Below are 22,551 nucleotides of genomic sequence, written 5' to 3'. Positions count from 1 at the left end.
CAAAAACACTAAGCTTAATATAGCTTTAGCCAATATAGTTCCTAAGAGGGGGGCCTGGGTTGAGGACACATACAATTGCAATTTGTTTACTCCTTCCTCAAAGATACTGGAGTTTGAGCTTCTAATGTAGGTGTTTAATAAGCCATCCATTGAGAAAACCAAAAGTTGTATGTATGTGTATATAAGCATGTATATACATATATTTTTTTCAGAAGTGCTCTGTGTTTATCTGTATCTTTGAATAACCATGTTTAATTTTATATATCGTTTTCTAAATTTGGGGAAATTTCTGCTGTTTATTTATTTATTTATTTAGAGTTATTTAGAACCACAAATAAACATAGAGAATTTTTAAATGCACACACACTTAAACAGAATATAAGATAACTAATATATAAAAGCCCACAGAAGTGTGAATCACAACACAAAGTAAAACAAGCATTAGAAAGCACGACTCTGGTGGTTCCTCAGAAAATTGGACATAGTCCAACCTGAAGACCCAGTTATTCCACTTCTGGGCATATACCCCAGAGAAGCTTCAACATACAATACGGACACATGCACCACAATGTTCATAGCAGTCCTATTTATAATAGCCAGAAGCTGGAAAAAACCCAGATATTCTTCAGTAGATGAATGGATACAAAAATCGTGGTATATTTACATAATGGAGTACTTCTCAGCTGTTAGAAACAATGAGTTTATGAAATTCCTAGGAAAATGGGTGTATCTAGAGAATATCATCCTGAGTGAGGTAACCCAGTCACAAAAGAACAGACATAATATGCAGTCACTGATAATTGGATACTATCCCCAGAAAGCTCTGAACACCCCAGAAACAACTAACAGGCCATATGAAACTCAAGAAAAACAAAGGCCAAAAAATGAAAGCCTCAGTCCTTCTTAGGAAAAAATAAATATATAGCACCCTCTCAGAGTACAGTACACCTGGACCTTAAGTCATTAATAATCCAAGAGCTAAGAATATAGCCTTGTGGCAATTTTTGGTATTCAAAGATCATTATACTTAATTTACACTCACCAAGAAAACTGTTTCCATGCTACCTTCGATCCTACATGTACTTTATGTTTATGGTAACTAGTGGGATTTCAGTGCATGCTCTCAAACCTCTAAAAGAATTCAGTACTGACAAAAATATTCGTAAGACGTTATGCCAAAATGCCTTTAAATATCTGTATATGTATCCCTTATTTTAAAAAAGTAAAGTTGTAAGAGAGAGAGAGAGAGAGAGAGAGAGAGAGAGAGAGAGAGACAGAGACAGAGACAGAGACAGAGACAGAGAAAGCAAGACTCATTCTACCCAAAGAACATAACTCCACAATAACTGTGCTCAAGATGGTGTAGCTGGTAAAAAGGAAAGGTTTCGAAACTTTTCTGGGATAAAGTATTATCTAAGACCTTTATAAGATGCAAACCTGCAGATTAATTCAATCTATTACCTAGACAGAAAGGACAGCAATAGAAGAACAAGGAAAGTCAGCAAAGCTAATAAAAAAAAAAAGCCAGCAATTAAAAAAAATATGGTCAAGAAATCACATTTATGAAAAAAGTTTAATATGTTGGAAATGAGAAAGAAAATAAATCACATTAAAAAAACCTGATAAAGAAGGACAGATATCAAGGAAGGATAATGAGATCAATGCATAAATAGATAAGCATGACAAACTTAGGAATCCACAGGGCAGCAGACGGAACGGAAATAAATACTAAAATATATATAAGAAAGTAGTAATGAAATCATAGCAGAAAGTTCCCCTAATTTAGAAAAATAAATAAAATGAAGCATGAGTTTCTTAGAACCACACATAAACACAGAGAAGAATCTCTCAAAAGGTATGCTAAGCCTTTCAGAAACACAAAGCAAGGAAACAACACTAAAATGCACTGAGAGTAGACACACATGCATTCTTTCTTTTATGGAAAATACTTTTTTAATGTATTGTAGCCTGATTACAGTTTCTCTTTCTCTACCAATCCCACTACTTCCCACCTCCTCTCCCATCTGATTCACCACCTCCTGTATCTCATTAGAAAAAAAAAAAGCAAAAAATAGGAGTCTAAGGATTATAATAAAACAACATATAACTTAAAAAAATACATAATAGAAAAAAAAACCAAACAGAAAAAAAAAAGAGCCCAAGAAATGGCACATTAACAGATATAGGTAGATAGCCACTTATTTGTATAATTAGGAATCCCATAAATCTTTAGGTGAAATATACTGTGAATATATGTTGTGTCAATTTAATTTATGAGGTCAGCCCCAACATTTGTCTACTTAGTTTTGCCTACATAGTCTGTGAGCTGAGAGTAAGGTAAGAATCAGGGATTGATGTCAACCACTTCCAGTATTTGAGGGTCAGTATGTGATTTAAGTTGTATCAGCACTTCCTTTATGAACTTGGGTGCCGTAGTATTTGGTGCAGAGATGTTAAGAATCACGGTGTCCTCCTGCTGGATTTTTCCTTTGGTTTGTATCCAGTGTCCTTCTTTATCTCTTCTAAGTAGTTTTGAGCTAAAGTCTATTTTGTTAGATATTAAAATGGCTGCACTATCTTGCTTCTTAGGTCCATTTGTTTGGAACATATTTTTCCAAACTTTTGCCTCAAAATAATGTCTAGCAGCCTCACAGGAGTTCTCAGACCTGAGCATACAGTGAGTCAGCCGAGCATTCCCACTGGCTGGCTAACCCAGGAGGGAACTCCAGGATCTCTCAGATTACAGAAAACATGGGGTACTCTGAGATCTGGTTCTTACCGGCCCAAAAAGAGGGCCAGGTGACCACCATCAGGAATCAGGACTTGCACGCAGACAGCTGAGCTCTCAGAATAGCCTCACAAGCGCTCTCCTACCTGAGCCTATGGAGACAGAACCAAGTACTGCCATCCGAACTCACTGCTGCTCACAAAGAGCCAAAAACCCAGGAGATATTTCCTTCCTGAGCCCACAGGTCCTCAGACCCACATGAGAGACAGGCTCCAGTCAGAGACAACAAGATCACCTATAATCACAGATAACAAGATGGCAAGAACCTAAGCAATGGAAAACAAGACAAACTAGCAACATCAGAATCAAGCTATCCCACCACAGCAAGAAGTGGATTTCCCAACACACCAGAAAAACAAGATTTAGACTTAACATTATATTTCATGATGATGATGGAGATTTTTGAGAAGCACATAAATACCTCCTTTAAACAATTACAGGAGAATCAGGAGAACATATGTAAACAAATAGAAGTCCTTAAAGAGAAAGCACAAAAATCACTCAAAGAACTACAGGAAAGCACAAGAAAACAGGTGAAAGAATATAAAACAGAAATAAAAATAACAAAGAAATCACAAAAAGTGAAAACCCTGGAGAAAGAAAACGTAGAAAGAAATCAGAAGTCACAGATGCAATCATCACCAACAGACTTCAAGAGATGGAAGAGAGGATCTCGAGGCAAAAGACGACATAAAAAACATTGACACAATAGTCAGAGAAAATGCCAAACCCCAAAAGCTTCTAACCCAAAACATCCAGGAGATCCAGGAACAACAAGAAGTCCAAATCTAATGATAATAATTATAGAAGAGGGCGAAGACTCCAAACTAAAAGGCACAGAAAATATCTTCAACAAAAATCATAGAATAAAACTTCCCTACCCTTAAGAATGAGATGATCATGAACTTACAGGAAACCTACAAATAGAAGGGACCAGAAAAGAAACACATTCCAACAAATAACAGTCAAAATATTAAACAACAAAACAAAGAAAAAAGATTAAAAGCACTAAGGGGAAGTAAAGTAACATATAAAGGTAGACCAATCAGAATTACAAAAGTCTTCTCAACAGAGACTAAAAAAGACATCATACAGACTCTAAGAGAACACAAATACCATCCCAGGTTACTATATCCAGCAAAACTCTCAATCATCATTAATGGAGAGACAAACATATTCCAGGACAAAACTAACTTTAGAGAATATCTGAACACAAATCCAGCCCTACAAAGGATAATAGATTAAAAACCCAACGCAAGGAAGGAAACTACACTCTAGAAAAAGCAAGAAAATAACTAAGGAAGAAACCAAAAGAAGAAAGACACACAGACATATTTCTACCTCTAACAACAAAAATAGCAGGAAACAACAATCACCATTTTTTAATATCTGTTTTATTAGGGACTCAGTTCTTCAATAAAAAGACATAGACTATCAGACTGGATACATAAACAGGAGCCAGCAATTTTCTGCATACAGGAAACTCATCTCAGAGACAAAGACAGACACTATCTCAGAGTAAAAGGCTGGGGGAAAAAGGGGGAGACATCATTTACTATGATCAAGTAGGCCTCAGGTAGCAAGGATAATTCAATACACAGAAATCTATCAGTGTAATCCACTATATAAAAAACTCAAAGGAAAAAAATGACATCATCTCTTTAGATACTGAAAAAGCATTTGACAAAATTCAACACCCCTTCATGTTAAGTCTTGAAAAGAACAAGAATTCAATGCCCATACTTAAACATAGTAAAAACAATATACAGCAAATGAGTAGCCAACAAGCTAAATGGTGATAAACTTGAAGCAATCTCACTAAATTCAGGGACTAGACAAGGCTGTCTACTCTCTCCCTATTTATTCAGTATAGCACCTGAAGTACTATACAGAGCAATCAGACAGAAAAAAGAGGTCAAAGAGATACAAATTGGAAAGGAATAAGTCAAAATATCACTATTTGCAGATGATATGATATTATACTTAAGTGACACCAAAAATTCCACCAGAGAACTTCTACAGCTGATAAATAACTTCAGCAAAGTGGCTGGATATAAAATTAATTCAAACAAATCAGTAGCTTTCCTCTACTCAAAGAATAAACAGGCTGAGAAAAAAATTATTGAATCAACACCCTTCACAGTAGAATATAAAATACCTTGGTATGACCATAAAAAGAAAGTGAAGGATCTGTATGACAAGAACTTCAAGTCTCTGAAGAAGGAAATTGCAGATCTCTGAAGATAGAAAGATCTCTCATGCTCATGGATTGGAATGATCAACATAGTAAAAATGGCCATCTTGCCTAAGGCAATCTACAGATTCAATGCAATCCCCATCAAAATTTCAACTCAATTCTTCATAGAGTTAGAAAGAGAAATTTGCAAATTCATTTGGAATAATTAAAAACCCATGATAGAACAAACTATTCTCAACAATAAACAAAAAATTTCAGGGGACTCACCATCCCTGACCCCAAGCTGTATTACAGATCAATTCTGATAAAAACTGCATGGTATTAGTACACAGACAGGCAGTTAGATCAATGGATTAGAACTGAAGACCCAGAAATGAACCCATACACATATGGTCACTTGATCTTTGATTAAAGAGCTAAAAGCTTTCAATGGGAAAAGGGCAGCCTCTTCAACAAATGGTGCTGGTTGACCTGGTAGTCAGCATGTAGACGACTGCACATCAATCCTTTCTTATCTCCTTGTACAAAGCTCAAGTCCAAGTGGATCAACGACCTCCACCTAAAACAAAGTACCTTGAAACTAATAGACCAAAAAGTGGGAAAGAACCCTGTGTGTGTGTGTGTGTGTGTGTGTGTGTGTGTGTGTGTGTCCTCTGGATTAATAACATAACTCTAGTAATTTTGTACGCGTTCAAGGAATGTTTTACATTTGTTTCCAAATTTCCTAGTTACCCTAGACAGAACATGGGTATAAATTTCTTAATTTTCTAATACTCAAATGTTTCTCACAGTTTTAATTTTCTTCAATTCATCCTCTGTAAAGTGGATTTGAATTACTAAATACAAATCAAGAGACTTTACTTTTATTGACACATACACACACAAACACACACACATGCTCACTCAGGGTAAAGAAAGGAAGAAAGAAAGAAGAGAGGAAGGAAGAAAGGAAGGAAGGAGGAAAGAAGGAAAGAAAGAAAAAATATTGTTCTATCATTGCAGAACTCGCTTTGTTGGAAACCACTGACTCTCGCCCTCTTCTCTCATCACTGTTTGGGTTCGGGCCTTATTTAACAAACCTGTACCGCTATAGTGTGCACACGTATTAAATTTATATTTTATAATTTTTTCATATAAAGATTTCCTAATAAATGAGGCCTTTTTTACTTTAAATTATAGATAGTGCCAGCTTTCTATAACCTAGAATCATCAACTTGGACTGTTTCCAAACTTTAACCAAAGTATCCGAAGAGCATCTTTTTAAATTTTCCTACTGCTCAGCCTCTCATAAAGACATTAAGTCCTCTGAGGAAGTTTATTTGCAATTAGTTCTTATTTTGGCTGAGGGGAGAAATTTGATGACATTCTTTATAAGGGGCTGGATGTTAAACACCCCAGTACTACTTAACTTAAATGGTCAATTTCCTCGGAATCTATTTTATTACTCGTTAATTTAGCCGAATAATGGTTGCTCCTCCAATAGCAGAGTAAATTGGGGCATATTAAAATTTAGGTAAATAAAAATCATTATGTAGGTTCTTAATGCTATCATCTTGCTGAGGCGAATAGCTTTGTTAACAGAAACTACTTGCTACTGGATATATGCTTCATTATGTCACGCTCAGAGACTGTAATAGGAGAGGCTGCTTTTCAAGGAAGCTAAATTTCATTTTGGAAGGAGAAACATATAGAAAGCAGTGTAAAGTATATATGGAATGCTTCTGCATATGTAAAATTAACTTAAAGGGAAGGGAATTATGCCAGCCGACTGCCAAGTAAGAGGAAGTTTAGGAAGCTGACCAAGAAAAACTCTCAGAAAAAAAAGTTTCAGAGTTAGGCTTTTGGAAACATTTTAGAGACAGCAGTGGATGATAAAGTCTGGGAATGGAGTTTTCCTTTTTTTTTTTCTCTTCTGTTCTTTCCTTTTCTTTTTCAGCAATGAACCAGCAAAAGAAAAGCAAATTTTGTCTTTGAAGAATTCGGCCAATATTCCTTTACCATCATTTTCTCTGCAATATTGTGAAGGTTTTTGTAGTATGTTGACATAGAACTATCTTCAGTTTTGTTGAGATTTACTTACTTAGTTTACATGTATAGGTGCTGTGCTTACATGTACGTCTATGAACCATATACATACCTGATACCAAAAAAGGGAGTTAGATTTCCTGAGCCTGGAACTTAGGTTCCCTACAAGAACAAGTATGCTTAACCAGTGAGGCTTCTCTCCAGCACGCATTTCATTTTTAGCATCAAAGGTGCTAATGTTTTGTTGTATTTTTGTCTGCATAAGATAAGAATATGGAATGATAGAGTAACTGATAATCATCACACGTCTCAGTTGATTCTGTCACTGAATGAAAGCAAAAGACTGAACTTTCTGCATCATGTAAGATGTTCAACATGTCAGTCATGACCATAAGATGTTTACAGTCCCCATTAGATGTTCAGGTGCCTAAGCCACAAGTTAAACAGCATTTAGTATTATCTAGCCATTCAAGAGATGTCACACAGTAGTGCATCATAAATATTTAAAATTCTACTGTTGACAAATTCATAGGAGGTACATTCCTCTGGAACTGGCCTAGATGAAAAGTACCTCATGTGAAAGATGTGAATCAGAATTAGTCCTCAGGGAGACCATGAACTGCATAATCCAACTAGACAAATCCCTGTCTTAACACTGCTAATAAATGGCTGTCTTTTTTTATGAAGCCCCTCTAGTAGCATAGAATTCACTTCTCTGAGCCACTCCATGCAAAACTGTTAGAATGACCTTGTGTATATAAAATGCCAAGTCATCCCCATAATTAAATCTGATAGAACTTCCCAGTTTGACCTAACATTTGAGCTGCACCAGCATGTTACTGCGTGGTGGCTTAACTACTCCATCACTCCACCAAGTTGTCCTGTAGGCTCTGCAAACATCACAGCCCTGGGATGAAGGCATGAGAAACCACCAATGTTCACACTATGTTTTACCTCTTACACGTGCCTGCCATGAAAAAATAAAACAGTAGCAAAACACGGTTGGGCATAGAATGGTGGCAAAGATGCCCAGGATGGAATCAGACACAAGCAAATTAGAATCTTGGTTACTAGTCTCAGATTTTGGTAGAGCAAGATTATGTTTTTTTTTCAAGGTTTGATTTCTACACTGCAAAAGGAGTTTAGCAACATTGTATTCCTTATAGATAGTGTAAACATCTACAGTGGTAATATATCATCACTGATAGTTAATAGTTAGGCTTTTCACTTTAAAACCCGTGTTTTACGAACTTTAATTTATCTAAAGGTGGTTTTTGTATTGCCAAAATCTTCCCCACTTAATAATATACCGAAAGTTCCTTCTGTACCTCCTTATCTAACATCAACCCAGGATAGTTTAACATCTTAGTTGTTCCTATTTGGACACTTACACTAGATGTGGGTTATATTTCCAATGTATAGCTCCGAGAGGGTCCCACATCAATAAGGTTGGTAAGTGTGCCTTTAAGGCTGGGTGGCCCATATAATGCTTAGGATTTACTAAATAACAATAGCATAAGTTTGGGCATTTTGTAATTCAGACGTTCTGTAAAATTGAGAACTTTTACAGTTCCTCTAAAATTGAAAGAATTAAATGAACTGTGTAGGAAAGGCCCTATCAGTAAAGAATTCCGATTTTCTCCCCCCCCCCCCCCCCCCCCCCGCTTTCTTTTTTTAATTGGATATTCTCTGTGTTTGCATTTCAAATGTGATCCCCCTTTCCCCAGTCCCATCCCCCCTCCCCTCCCTTCGCCTCCCAGAAGGTGCTCCCTCTCCCAACCACCTTCTCCCACCTCAGAGCCTTGGCATTAGCCTTCTCTGGATCAAAGGCCTCTCCTCCTATTGATGATGCCAGACAATGCTATCCTCTGCTGCATATGCAACTGGAGCCATGGGTCTATCCATGGGAACTCATTGGTTGGTGGTTTAGTCCCTGGGAGCTGTGGTAAGTTTTGTTAGTTGATAATTTTGCTCTTCCTGTGGGGTTGCAGACCCTTTCAGCTTCTTCAGTCCTTTCTCTAGGTCCTTCATGTAATACATTCAACAGATATAAGATGTAACAGTAAGTACAGGGAAAACTGACACTGTCACCTAAGGTGTACACATTCTGCCTCTTTAAAAGGGAACGAGTTTGGACTCATATTCCTGGATAAGATTTCAGATGCTAACTATTGAGCGCCTAACCTTTGTGTGCAGGGAACAATGAATCTCCGTGAGCGTTCTTTCTCATTTTAAAAAGAAAAGTGATTTTAAAAAAACAAACATTTTCTACTTTGAAAATGTGTTTCGACTATTCAATGTGACAAAGTATGCAAATTGCTTGGCACACAGTTGAGACTAAATGCAATCCTTGGTTCCCCAGTCCTCTAGAATCCTGTGGCTGCACTTGAGGCACGTGGATGAGAGGATGCTGGGCTGGGGACACAAGGGAGACACACTCACCTTAGAGAGGCCAGAGCTCGAAGCTCAGGCAGGTCAATGCTTGGACTGAGGAACCTGTTTCCCAGAGGAGCAAAATCCTGGAGGTGCGGGATGGCCCGAACGAAGGGATGCAAGGACTTCTCCGGAACTACATCTCCCGGGATGCTCAGCAGAAGAGAGCACCCCGCCCCGCCCTGCCCCGCCCTGCCCGAGTCCGCGGGAACCGCCCACCCAGCCGAACCCAGCGGCGAGCACAGGCTACAAGTGCTCTGCCCAGGGATAACGGACTTTCTCCCGGCGCCACGCGGAACCGAGCGCGCCCGGCTTCAGCTTTACTGAGTGGCCGAAGCAGAAGGTGAGTAGCAGAGAGTGGGGTGGGGATGAAGGGCGCGGAGTGGAGAGAGAACCGGAGCTTGGAGCTAAAGGAGCCGGGGGCAAGCATCCCCAGTTCCGTCTGAGGTGCCTGCAGGACCTCAGCGGATGCAGCCAGACTGCAGGTGCCTTGATGAGCCAAGAGTCGGCCGGGAGAATTGATTGATCCTGTTGTGGGCACCCCATGTCCAGTACTAGCAGAGGGTCCTGTAAACCCAGCGCTCTCATCTTGCATCCTGTACCCCACTTCCGTCCGTACGCGGTCTTCTGCAGACCAGCCTGGTCCCCTGTCTGTTCTGTTTATATTTTACTGCCTTTAACAGAGAAGCGGCAGACTAGGGGAAAAGGCACTCCTGCCTTGGAGGTGCAGTCTCATTAACTGGGCTTTTAAACAGATCAGAGGGAGGGCTGGGGGAGGGAAGAAGATACCTTTAGCTGGTCTCCTGGGATTATCCATTCTAAACTGATGCTGGCTTACAGATCCGCAAATCGACAGTACAGTTAGGGAATCTCTGATAGATCTTCTGACAGGGAGAGAGAGGAGAAAGTAGAGAGAGAGAAAAGAGGAGAGGAGGAGGAGGAGGAAAAGGAGAGATACACACACACACACACATACAGAGAGAGAGAGAGAGAGAGAGAGAGAGAGAGAGAGAGAGAGAGAGAGAGAGAGAGAGAGAGAGAGAGAGAGAAATCCCGCTTTGTTATAAATTGGAAGTTTCATGAGGGACCTTGCCAATTTTATCTAAAGGAGTCTAATATGATCCGCTAATTGTGCCAAAGGTTAATTAGAGCGACGCGTGCCTCAGGGATTCATCTGTGATGATGATTTCTTTTCAGTAATTGATGAGACCGGTTCCCATGGCTTCCTTCATTCAAGGATCCTTCAGTAGGGGTTTGTCCACAGGGTGAAGGAAAACTCTGATTCTGTTACGGTTTCCTTACTCTTGGCACTGTGTTTTTCGCCTTTTCATAGTTGCTCTTTTTATATTTTTAGTGAAAAGGATGGGGTGGGGCGAGTTTGATGTGCAGCAGGAAGCCTGGTCATGCCAATGTTCTTTTCCATTCTGTGAGTTGCCTGCTTGTCTTAGGCGAGGCTTGCTTGAACCTCTGTCACCAAATTGGGGATTTTGACTCTTGCCCCTCCAGCCATGGGTTAAAGCACTCTGGACTGAAATAAAAGCAAAGGGAGTTCTTGACCACCCCACCCCCTTGTATTTGGTGAGAATGAGGGTGAATTTGTATTCCCCAGGAAGCTAGCAGAGGCACGAAAAGATGGGCAGATGGCTCACTGTTCAACACAGAGTTCTATCCTATCAAGGCTCTTGGTGCCGTGGAGGAGAGAACGTGCTGTGGATAACATTTTAGGGCTAGCCTTGGAAATTGCTTCTTACCTGTTTGCATTAATGCAATGCTATAGGTTTCATATTTCACCCCCTCAGCCGACTTGTGCACCGAGTTTGTAAGCACTTCCAGATGGCTGCTTTCTCTTGATTGGTTGTTGGCAAGTTGTAGGGAGAGGTAACTCTGGCTCAGTGAGGCTTTTGTGAGTGGGAACAGCAGACACTTCGTGGGAGCGAGCGTATATATGTGTGAAGTGGACAGGTTCATTGTGTCTCATAGAAACAGCTGATGTGTGCCAGATATCCCCGTGGAACAGGGAGTGGATTCAGCAGAGGATTAGTGCATGTGGGTATTTAACATGGCGCCCGGAGCTGTTTGTAGTGGGCAACTAGTAATTCCAATAAGTGAATCACTAGTTCTGGTCCCTCTGTTGGTCAATGGCTGATTAAGTCATCCTTTTCATTCATAGCTGCTAAGTCGGGATGCTGATGTAACTGCCCCCAGAAGATGGGAACAGGCATTCATTAAAGCTAATTTGTATGAGAATCTGTTCTGAACCGGAGTCGAAACATAGGGACTAATTAAATTGATTAAGAAGTCTGGTCTTGCTCAAGACCTGCAGAAGTCAACAGCTCTGCTAAAAGAGGTCTCTGCCTGTCTTCTTATTTGTGTCTTTCTACAGGAAATGTGCCTTCTCATTTGAGGGACTCTGTAAGAGCAATGTGTGAGTCTCTGGATAAATTTGGCTTGGTGACGGCAGTGTGCTGTCCCCAGAGACTCTGCCACATCCTCCTCTTTGCTCCTTTTCTGCCCTGACCTCACTGCGAACCCCTGTGACAAGTCAGAAGATTTGTCCCTTCCATGATTGCCTACCCCCAGGTTGCCTTTCCCGTTTTTGTCACCCTGATGAGAAACTGAGGCCAAGGCGTCCTTAACCAGCCATGGCTGTAAAGAGACTGAGGACCAGAGGAACAGGCCTCCCTACGATACAGAATTAGATCCTGCCAGGTTCTTCTTACCTAATTTTGTGTTGCTGCTAGGAAAATTTCTGGAAATTTTGGGGAGACATTTAACCAGCTCCCATGGAGCTCCACGCCCTGCCTAAGAGGAACAGCCCAGTGGACCCATGCAATTCTGTGCACTGGAGTTCGGGAGAGACTTCCAATGACCATGCAGAAGAGTCAAGCCTCAAAGCTTCTCTTTGCTATGAGAAGAACTTGACATTGGCACCAAGGGCAGCTGTGGTGGAAGCGTGTAGACTTAGCAGTTCTCTAGCATCTCCAACCTCCTTGCTCCAAGACAATGCTATTCAAACAAGCTTCTTCCCCGACTCAAGGAGCAACCAAGTACTGGCTGACCGTAAAGTCTGTAATTGTTGCAGCCAGGAACTAGAAACTTCTTTTACTTACGTGGATGAAAATGTCAACTTGGAACAGAGAAGTCAGAGGTCACCATCAGCAAAAGACACTAGTCACCCTGGAGATTTTGGATGGGGAAACCCAAACGAATGGTCTCATGAGGCTGGCATGTCTTTGATGTCTGAAGATGATGAGGACACAAATTCAGAAGCCACATCTTCAGGGAAGTCTGTAGACTATGGTTTCATCAGCGCTATCTTGTTCTTGGTCACGGGTATCTTGCTAGTGATCATTTCTTATATTGTCCCTCGGGAGGTGACAGCGGACCCAAACACTGTGGCAGCCCGGGAGATGGAACGCCTAGAAAAGGAAAGTGCAAGGTTAGGTGCACACCTGGACCGTTGTGTGATAGCTGGGCTCTGCCTCCTCACCCTCGGGGGAGTGGTTCTCTCCTGCTTGCTGATGATGTCTATGTGGAAAGGAGAGCTTTATCGTCGAAATAGATTTGCCTCTTCCAAAGAGTCTGCAAAACTCTATGGTTCTTTCAACTTCAGGATGAAAACCAGTGCTAATGAAGACACTCTGGAGCTGTCCTTGGTAGAGGAAGATGCCATTGTTGTCCAGAGTTAGGTCTAAACTCCTTGAGAGACAGCCATGCATTTCATATGAAAAAGAAAAGTCAAGCGTGCCCTTTATTTGTTTGACAAGAAGAGTGGTTTTTCCCCCACAAACTAAAATCCAGTGAGTATTTTGTTTCTATGAATCTTGTGTAAGAACGCCTATGTTAGTTGTCAAAGAAACTATGGCCAGCTAACCCCTACTTGTTGCAAAGAGAAAACTAGTTCACCTAAAATTACCACGAATTTCTACATCTAAAGCAAAATACTTCCACTGACCTTATATTTAGCTGTTGTCTTATACATAAATATGGGTATTATTACTAGGGACTAGAAGGGCTCCTGCATAAAGCAATGATTTGGAAGTCTATTCTGTGAGACAAAAGCACTAATTAAACAATAAGGCTACATTCATTTCCCAAAGGTGCTTTTCCATGTTTTGCTAATGTTCTTCCTGAAATTTGGCTGAACTCTAAAATGTAGACTTTGGCAGTGTGGAGATTTTGAAATCTAAGGATGTTGGTTATTTTTTAAAGCTAGAAGATATTATATTTTAAATTATTTCTATATTTATAATCGACCACTATGTCATTAATATGTACAATCTAATAAAGATAATGATACAAATCTTCCTCAGACCCATGTGAGGTGAACAAACTGTTTTTACAAGGTATTTTCCTTATGCTTTCTTTCCCAATGAAGTAGAAGTATTTGCGGATACATAGTTTGTTTCCTGCTTTTGGATTTGCACTCAGCTTGATGGCCTTTGAAATCTTTACCACTTCTCATATATATGTGGCAAAGTGTTAGACTTTTAAAACATACCTTCTGGCAGCCACACATCCAGACAGGTCCGAACCATGAGTCAGCCTATCATTCTCCTAGGTGACATTTGTGGTGATGGTTTGGAAAAAAAAAAAAAAAGAAAGTCCAGGATAGTTGCAGCTAGACTCTTGAAAACTGTTCCTAGCATAAGCCACTACTTAAAGAGTCCTTAAGCGTATAGCCAAATCTTACACTGAAGAGAGAATAAACAAGCCCACTAATTTAGTGATAGTGGTGTTCACTACTTTTGCTGACTCATTTTGCAATCCCTAAATATCATCCCAAGAACCTTCTACTTTGGTTCCTTAAGGACTATGCACTTGCTTCATAAGGTGAAAATTTCCAGTTTATGGGAGGTACTGTGGGCAAGGTGTTCAGGAAAAGAATCAGAAATGCAGCCTAAAAAAGGCCTCGAATTGAACTGTTGTCCCTTGCAGTGGCCCCACACTCCCACTTCGATTTTTATTAGCATGTTACAAAGATTAGAGAGTTCATTCGTAAAGAGGACTAGAGCCAGGAATGGGTGTGGCTAAATTGATGAGCTAGTGAATTTCACTGAAGATTCTTAAGAACACCTAAGTCCGCTATGAACATAGTGGAACATATGTCCTTGTTATGTGTTGGAGCATCATTTGGAAATATGTCCAGGAGTGGTATAGTTGGGTCCTCAGGTAGGACTATGTCCAATTTTCTGAGGAATCGCCAGACTGATTTCCAGAGTGGTTGTATTGGTTTACAATCCCACCAACAGTGGAGAAGTGTTCCTCTTTTTGCACATCCTCGCCAGCATCTGCTATCACCTGAGTTTCTGATCTTAGCCATTCTGGCTGGTGTGAGGTGGAATCTCATGGCTGTTTTGATTTGCATTTCCCTGCTGACTAAAGATGCTGAACATTTCTTTAGGTGCTTCTCAAGAATTCAATATTCCTCAGTTGAGAATTCTTTATTTGATAGGGTTATTTGGTTCTCTGGAGTCTTAACTTATTCAGTTCTTTGTATATATTGGATATTATTCCTCTATCATATGTAGAATTGATAAAGATCTTTCCCCAATCTGTTGGTTGCCATTTTGTTCTATTGACAGTGTCGTTTGCATTATAGGAGCTTTTCAATTATATAAGGTCCATTTGTTGATTGTTAATCTTAGAGAATAAGCCATTGGTGTTCTGTTGAGAAAATTTTTCCCTGTGCCCATGTATCCAAGAAGCTAGAAAGAACTCAGATGTCCTTCAACGGAGGAATGAATACAGATAATTTGGTATCTTTACTACTCAGCTATTAAAGCAATGACTTCATGAAATTCCAGATGGATGGAACTAGAAAATATCATCCTGACTGAGGCAACCCAGTCACTAAAGAACACACATGCTATGCACTCACTGATAAGTAGATATTAGCCCCAAAGCTAAGAACACTCAAGATACAATCCACAGACTATATGAAGCTCAAGAAGAAGGAAGATCAGATGGGGATGTCTCAGTCCTTCTTAGATAGGAAAACAAAATACTCATGGGAGATAGAGCGAGGGAGGGACTTAGGAGGAAGAGAGAAGGGGGAAGAGAAAAAGGGAGCAGGGTCAGGTACAGGAGGAGGGAATATACAGAGAGTCAGGTATTTGAACAGAGGTGTATAGCAATGGGGGAAGGGGAACAGAAGGTAGCCATTATCAACGCCCAGATGACAGGAAAGCAAGAGGCTCCCAGGACACAACAGGAATGAGATTAGCTGAAATGTCCAAGAAAGGGGAGGGTGAACCAGTAGAGACCAAATTCAGAGATTAGTCAGGGCCCCCAGTTGAGGGATGGGACCACACACTCATCTCCAGATTTTTAACCCAGAATGGCTCCTATTTAAAGGAAATATGGGGACAAAATGTGGAGCAGAGTCTGAAGGAAAGGCCATTCAGAGACTGCCCTACCTGGGGATCCATTCTGTGTATAAACACCAAATTCAGACACTATTGGGGATGGCAGGAGGTGTTTGCTGACCGGAGCCAGATATAACTGTCTACTGAGAGTCTCTGCCAGAGCCTGACCAATGCAGATGAGGATGCTGACAACCAATCATTGGACTGAGCATGGGGACCCCAATGGAGGAGTGAGAGAAAGGACTGAAGGAGCTGAAGGGTTTGCAACCTCACAGGAAGAACAACAATATCAACCAACTAGGCACTCCAGAGCTCCCAGGAACTAAACCACCAACCAAAGTGTATACATGGAGCCACCCATGGCTCCATTTGAATATGTAGCAGAGAATGGCATTGTCTGACATCAATAAGAGGAAAGGCCCTTGGTTCTGTGTAGGGGAATGCCAGGGAGGTGAGGTGGGAGTGGGTGAGTGAGAGGAGAAACATCTTCATAGAAGCAAGGGGAGGGGGATGGAATAAGAAGGTTCCAGAAGGAAAATGTGAAAGGGGATTACATTTGAAATGTCAATACATAAAATATCTAATAAAAATTTTCAGAATAAAAGAAGTTTAATGTAGTCATCTGTGTTGTCACTGAGGAGCAAGGGTGAACTCTATGATTTTTTATATGTATGTGTGTGTATGTATATGTGTATATGTATATGATGTATATGTATATGTATGGGGTTTTGTAAACATCAGAGCCATTTGTTGACTTACCATTATTAAGAGCTAAATGGAAATGGAGCTAGGAAGGGAGAGGTAGGATGGACAACATGACACGGAATTCTTAAGTAAAAAGAAGTTTGGAAACATGTGTGTGTGTGTGTGTGTGTGTGTGTGTGTGTGTGTGTGTGTGTGATTATCCTGCCATCTGTGCTAAAGGCACATTCCCAGAAGGTTAAACTTTAACTTCTAGAGGTGTATTCAGGTTTGATCACGAGTCTGCTTGAAGAATTACTTTGGAGATATTGACATAACACTGGAGTAATCTGCTTCCATGGGTGTGTAGATATGAGCTGGGTTCAAACTGCAGCAACAAAAAATGTAAAATAGAATTTAAACCAACTTAAATCCAGGCCTGGTGGACCATGCCTGGATCCCAACACTTGGGAGGCTGAATCAAGATCTATGATATGCAAAGGCCAACTTGGACTACATAGGGAGTTCCAGAACAGAGTACAAATGTTTCAACGCATCATAATAAAATATTCATGATTATTTATATGAGATCTCTGAATTTTGTTTTTATTTATTTTTAAACCATATTTAGTTGGTAGCATAGCAGATAGGACTGGACCAATTTGTGGCCCAATTTCCAGTTCTTCGTGACTTTGAACATCAAACATGTAGGCTGTAATTTCAATCCTATAAAACCGATGGTAAAGGAAAAAAAAAGTCAGAGTTCAACATAAAGGAAACGTTAATGAACTCACCATGTTGCTCCATCGTATAGATATGCCCAAAATGAAAGTATCACTTAAAAGAAAAAACCCACTTCAGAAAGGAATATTTTAAATGAAACATTAGTAAATGCTCATTTCTGCCTTCTCTAAAGCTGCTCAAACCCAGAGAGAATGGCATTTAAGTTCTGCTGATCCGAGAGAAGATGCTTACCCCCAAGGGGATCAATTCAGAAAAATCACTCAGATGCTTTCTTTAGGCTGTGCTGATGTAATTTTCGTAATTGCCCTAGTTGATTTTCCTCCAGGTATTCTATTTGAATTGCCCTCTTCCACTCTGTTAGTGCCTGACTTTGAGATGGTTGCTTGAATTTAAAGTAAAGGTAAGTAATATGGGCCTGACTCGGGTACAGCGCTTGCCTTGCGTAGGGGAGGCCCTGAGCGGAGCCCTCAGCACTGCAAAACAAAGAAAAATTCTGAGCTTTCTTCACTTTCTGCATTGCATTGATTTCAGTACAATGCGGAGTGGTTTGGATACTAGAATTACTTTGGCCTGACCATGTGAGAAACCAGACACTGGACAGACTCAGGCTATGCTTTGACCTTGGGTCTTTCAGCAGCTTCCTGGATATGTCTTCTGTAAGATGCCCGCTACTGTCTCCAGTAGTGTGAGTGTCTAACATTCCTAATAAACTGCCCCCTTCATGAACACTGGAAACTGCTGCAGAGTTTGCTCAGTTCCCTTTGCAGTATCATTTCCTGGGACGCCATTTGGAATTCCTGATGTAACCATGAAATGTGATGTGCTGGCCTTTCGTGTGAATCCCTCTTGGGCATCTTGCTAGGTATCTAATTGGTGACTTGGAAGAAGTGAAGAACCACCACATTCTCATTGACCTGGGGTATTTTCACCCTTATGACTGCTGAGTCCCTTACCTCAGTAAAACCCAGATACTTACCTCGTGATCAAAAAATTTAAATATCTGAGCCCATCCCCTCTCCTTTTCAAAAAAATCCAGGTTGAAGCCCCATTAGACCAGGGATAGCAAATATCTTTTAGATACAAATGGAAATATACAAACTGCCACATCAATTTTTTTTGTGCCTCCCTTTTCTTTGCCTCTAGAGTGAAGTCGAGTTATTAAAAATGCACCATGATATTGGATATCAAGAATGAAGGATATGAGCATGTATATATTTCTGGTTTCCTTTATATTTCTTTACAATAAGAAAGCATCTTAAGCAGTTCCATCTGAACAGCTGGATCTCATCTCTCAGATGAGCACATGTATGATTAATGGTCAGAGCAAAAGAGAAAGCATCTATGTATCTACTAGAAGTTTCTCAGTCTGAACATTTAATTCTATGGCAGCAACTCATACTACCAGAGAAATGTGGCCCTTCAAAAGGGATTCCAGTGCTTGTTAATGGGTTCCTGGTGGCAGCTAGATATAATGTCATCTGCTGGATCTGGCTGCACCGAAGAATAAGTCCCACCCTTACAGCTTTCTGGAATGGCTTTAGCATGTATAAGACAGAAACAATGATCGTGATGAGGAGATTAAAAGGAAGTCCCAGTAGGCTTCTCCTGGCACCTGGGAACTCACAAGACAGATAATTAACAGTTTTGAAGGTCTCTTTTGAGCTGTATCTCTTTACAGTCCACACCGTAATCTATAAAATCTTTCTTTTGGTTTTTATGGACATACAACTTTGGAATTAATTTGCCTGAGTGATATCAACATGGACAATTGCAAGATATTGCTGCAAACACAGAATTGCTTTTTGAAACATCCATGAGTTAACTTAAAATCAGACACATTGCTTTTGGAAAGTGTGCAGATTGATGTGCACAAGCCTGCATATATGTTATGGTGTGTTTTGTAAGTATATAATTTTAATATTTCTACGCTTCTTTTAGATTAATGTCTTATTGGAATTTGCCATGCCTTAATGATGATTTTGTGAACTATAAAGAGTTTGGAATCAGCCTCGGAATGGAATACTATAAGTCTCACAAATGCTTTTTTATTTCCTTGTAACCTTGCAATTATAAGCTCATGAGTACGCAGAATATTTGATTAATGATTTTACCTTAAGTCACAGTTTTCTTACTGAGAAATGTGGACAGCACTGTCCTTGTCTCCACCATTGACTGACTCCTCTGTGGGTCAGAAACAGCTCGTGCTATTTCTCATCTCTGTCCAATTGCTTCCTATGCAGAATGCAAGCAAGTTTGAGTATGAAGGCAAAGATGGATTCCCCCTCTGCTGTGAATCTCTCTGTGATTCTCTTCTGGTCTTTCATTCCACTCTTCTTGCCAAATCAAATGTTGACTTGCATTTTCTGACATGATAAAGGGCAGTTTCAAAACATGATGGGCTTTTCCCTTGAGGCACGGATGTCATGTGTGCTGATAGTGTATTCTGCCATTTTAAAACATCAATGTTTCTTGAGGAAGTTTTCAGTGTGCCTAACTTTTATCGAAGTCTAATATAATGCATATTTGGTCTCTTTTAAATTGTCTCTTAAAATTATTCATGTACAAGAAAGAAATAAAAGTAATATTTACCCCCAAGTCAAGTGTAACATTCTTCTTGTTACCCTATTAAACAGTCTTACTAATTTTGCTTTGAATATAGGAAACACTGAAAGGTATTTACATATCTCTGAATTACTTGGCATTGAACTTAAAGTCTGAATTTCATGATGTGAATAGGCATTTTAAGAACATTAGCTGAAAATCTAAGGTTTTATACTTTGACCAGCATGACTTAATGCCTTTACCAGGGAAATCTATGTGGGGGTGGCAAGGGAATGAAGAAGGGATGGACAGACGGACACACATACATAAAAGCTGGGGTCAGGTGGGCTTTGACACGGTTGCACCAAGTACCAAACAACCCACAACCTCAGCATGTTTATTATGTCCAGAACAAGAAAAGGAATTAGCTATTTTGTATAGAAGATACCTATGGTTGAGCAGTCTAAGGCCGTTAATATCCAGGAGGTGGAAGCTACAGTTGCTGTTTTATGCACACATGGATTTATCATTTGTAAACACCATGAGTTGGACCAAAGCAAGGCTTTGTCTTTCTGATCCTGACCAGGGGAAAGGTCTACCAGTCCATAGGTCCAAGCCCTCGGTCTGTGACATTTGTGCCCCTGTCAGTACACAGATTCATTTAGGACTTGATTCATTCCTTCTGTGTTCGATTAAGACTCCTCAGCTTCTCGCGGGAGGAAATATTGAATTATAGTTTGTTCATCCTCTGGGAGGAAATATTGAGTTATATTTCTCTCTCAACCTTTTCAACTAAATTTTGATGCCCATTTTCTTTTGTAATATTAAATAGAATTGTATCTTTATTATATCTAAGAGTTGTCACGGTCAATTACATCTAAAAAGAGAATTAGAAGGGAGGATTCATATGTATCTTATTAAGAAGACAAATCTATGGTTATTTCCACAGATATCTTTCTACTATACCATTTGTTTTGTTAACTAACTCTGGTCATCCAGAAGGAGTAAAGAAAGATTAAATTCTACAGTCTTCCTTTACAAGGTCCTTGCACATCACAGGAAGGATAGTTTTAGGAACATACCATGATGTTACCCTTCATGGATGTTGCTGTTTACAAAACTGGAGAGTCAAGAGGACTTTGAAAGGAAGCAGACACAACATTATTGGACAACTTAACAGTCTTAGCTGGTTGTACGGCCCCATGCAGGCCAATAATCATGGGTTCATTATACTCTTCAAAGTTGGTGAGACAGGAGTATAACAAAAGTCACTGATGACTGCTGTCATTTCTAACATCTGTTTTTGTCAAGTACATTACATCAATAAACAAAGGTATGTATGCTCTCAAGTGATAGCAACTTCCATTGGATATTTCGATAGTGAAGTCACAATTAATTTTCTAAAGACTCCACAAAAGACACAATTCAGTAGTTTTTACTTAAGATATTTAAAAATATAAGCTATCATAGTTGACCCGATTATCTGTATGATTTTTTATTATAAAGCAGTCTAGATATTAAGCAATAATTTTTACGGTAGTGTCTTTTTTTTAAACTTTATTTTAAAAAACAAAGATAAAAGAAAAATTTTTTAAACATTTTTGCATAAATGTATACAAATACATTTTTGTCAGTGCTTGGCTTTTTTTCTTTTTTTTTTTTTTTTTTTAAGGTTTGATTCTCGGCATTAAGGTCTTACTAGTTACAATGAGCAAAAAGTACATGTAAAACAGGATGTAACCCGGAATTAGTCTACATTTTCTTGGTGTGTAAGGATTGAGCATAATGTTTTTTTGTTTGTTTGTTTTGTTTTTTTTTCTTTTTTTCTTGAACTTCACACAGTCTGTGAGTTGTTTCTGGGGCAGTCCGAGCCTCTGGAGTTAGCATCCCACTGTCAGTGACTGCATATTATGTCTGTTCTTTTGTGACTGGGTTATCTCACTCAGGATGATATTCTCTAGATGCAACCATTTTCTTAAGAATTTGGTTAAGTCATTGTTTCTGATAGCTGAGTTGTACTCCATTGTGTAAATGTACCACAATTTTTGTATCCATTCATCTACTGAAGGACATCTGGGTTCTTTCCAGCTTCTGGCTATTATAAATAAGGCTGCTATGAACATGGTGGAGCATGTGTCCTTATTATATGTTGGAGCATCTCTGGGGTATATGCCCAGAAGTGGAATAACTGGGTCTTCAGGTTGGACTATGTCCAATTTTCTGAGGAAAAAGCTGAAAAATGTTAAGCTATTGCCCCAAAGTATAATACTAGGCAGTAGAAAATGAAAATTTGAAATTTTTTATTGGAAAATTCATTTTTTCAAAGTTACAAGAACTCACCTAGCAAAAAAAAAAAATTATGCTTTATATGATAATTTTTAAAATGGTTTGTGGAAACCTACACAAGCAATTTTTCTTTACTGCTAGAATTAAAATATAGTCATTTTTCCTAAGACTATGCTAATCATAGTCTTGCAGTGTGAATTCCAGGAAGAGATAGAAAGAGATATTTGAAGGATTTCTGTCCACTGAGTGGTTTGGTATTTATATTGTGTGTGTTGCATAATTAGGATCATATGTTAGAATCAAGAAGACACATCTTGATGTTTGAATGACTGTTCCTTTCCTCTTTCTTGTCCAGTGGTTGGAGCCAAAGTTTTGTTTATAATATGATGAAACTTGCTTTGTGGGACATTTATGAAACTTAATTTTATTTCCATGATAGACTGTTCTTCCTGTCTCTCATGTCTACCTTCCTCTTCTCTCCACAATTC

The 22,551-nt window shown here is 39.5% G+C and overlaps 1 protein-coding gene across 1 annotated transcript; it reads left to right on the top strand.

Moving 5' to 3' along the window:
* Positions 1 to 12,226: 12,226 nt before the first annotated feature.
* TMEM74 (transmembrane protein 74) lies at positions 12,227 to 13,132 on the top strand (the record flags this gene model as incomplete). Its single annotated transcript, XM_080909367.1, has 1 exon — positions 12,227 to 13,132. The coding sequence occupies one exon, from the start codon at positions 12,227 to 12,229 to the stop codon at positions 13,130 to 13,132; it is 906 nt and encodes a 301-aa protein (XP_080765493.1).
* Positions 13,133 to 22,551: the final 9,419 nt, after the last annotated feature.

The sequence above is a fragment of the Micromys minutus genome (genome assembly GCF_963924665.1).
Source record: "Micromys minutus genome assembly, chromosome: 33".
Classification (NCBI taxonomy): domain Eukaryota; kingdom Metazoa; phylum Chordata; class Mammalia; order Rodentia; family Muridae; genus Micromys; species Micromys minutus.
Note: the sequence above shows the minus strand (reverse complement) of the source record. Positions and strands in the feature narration are given on the sequence as shown.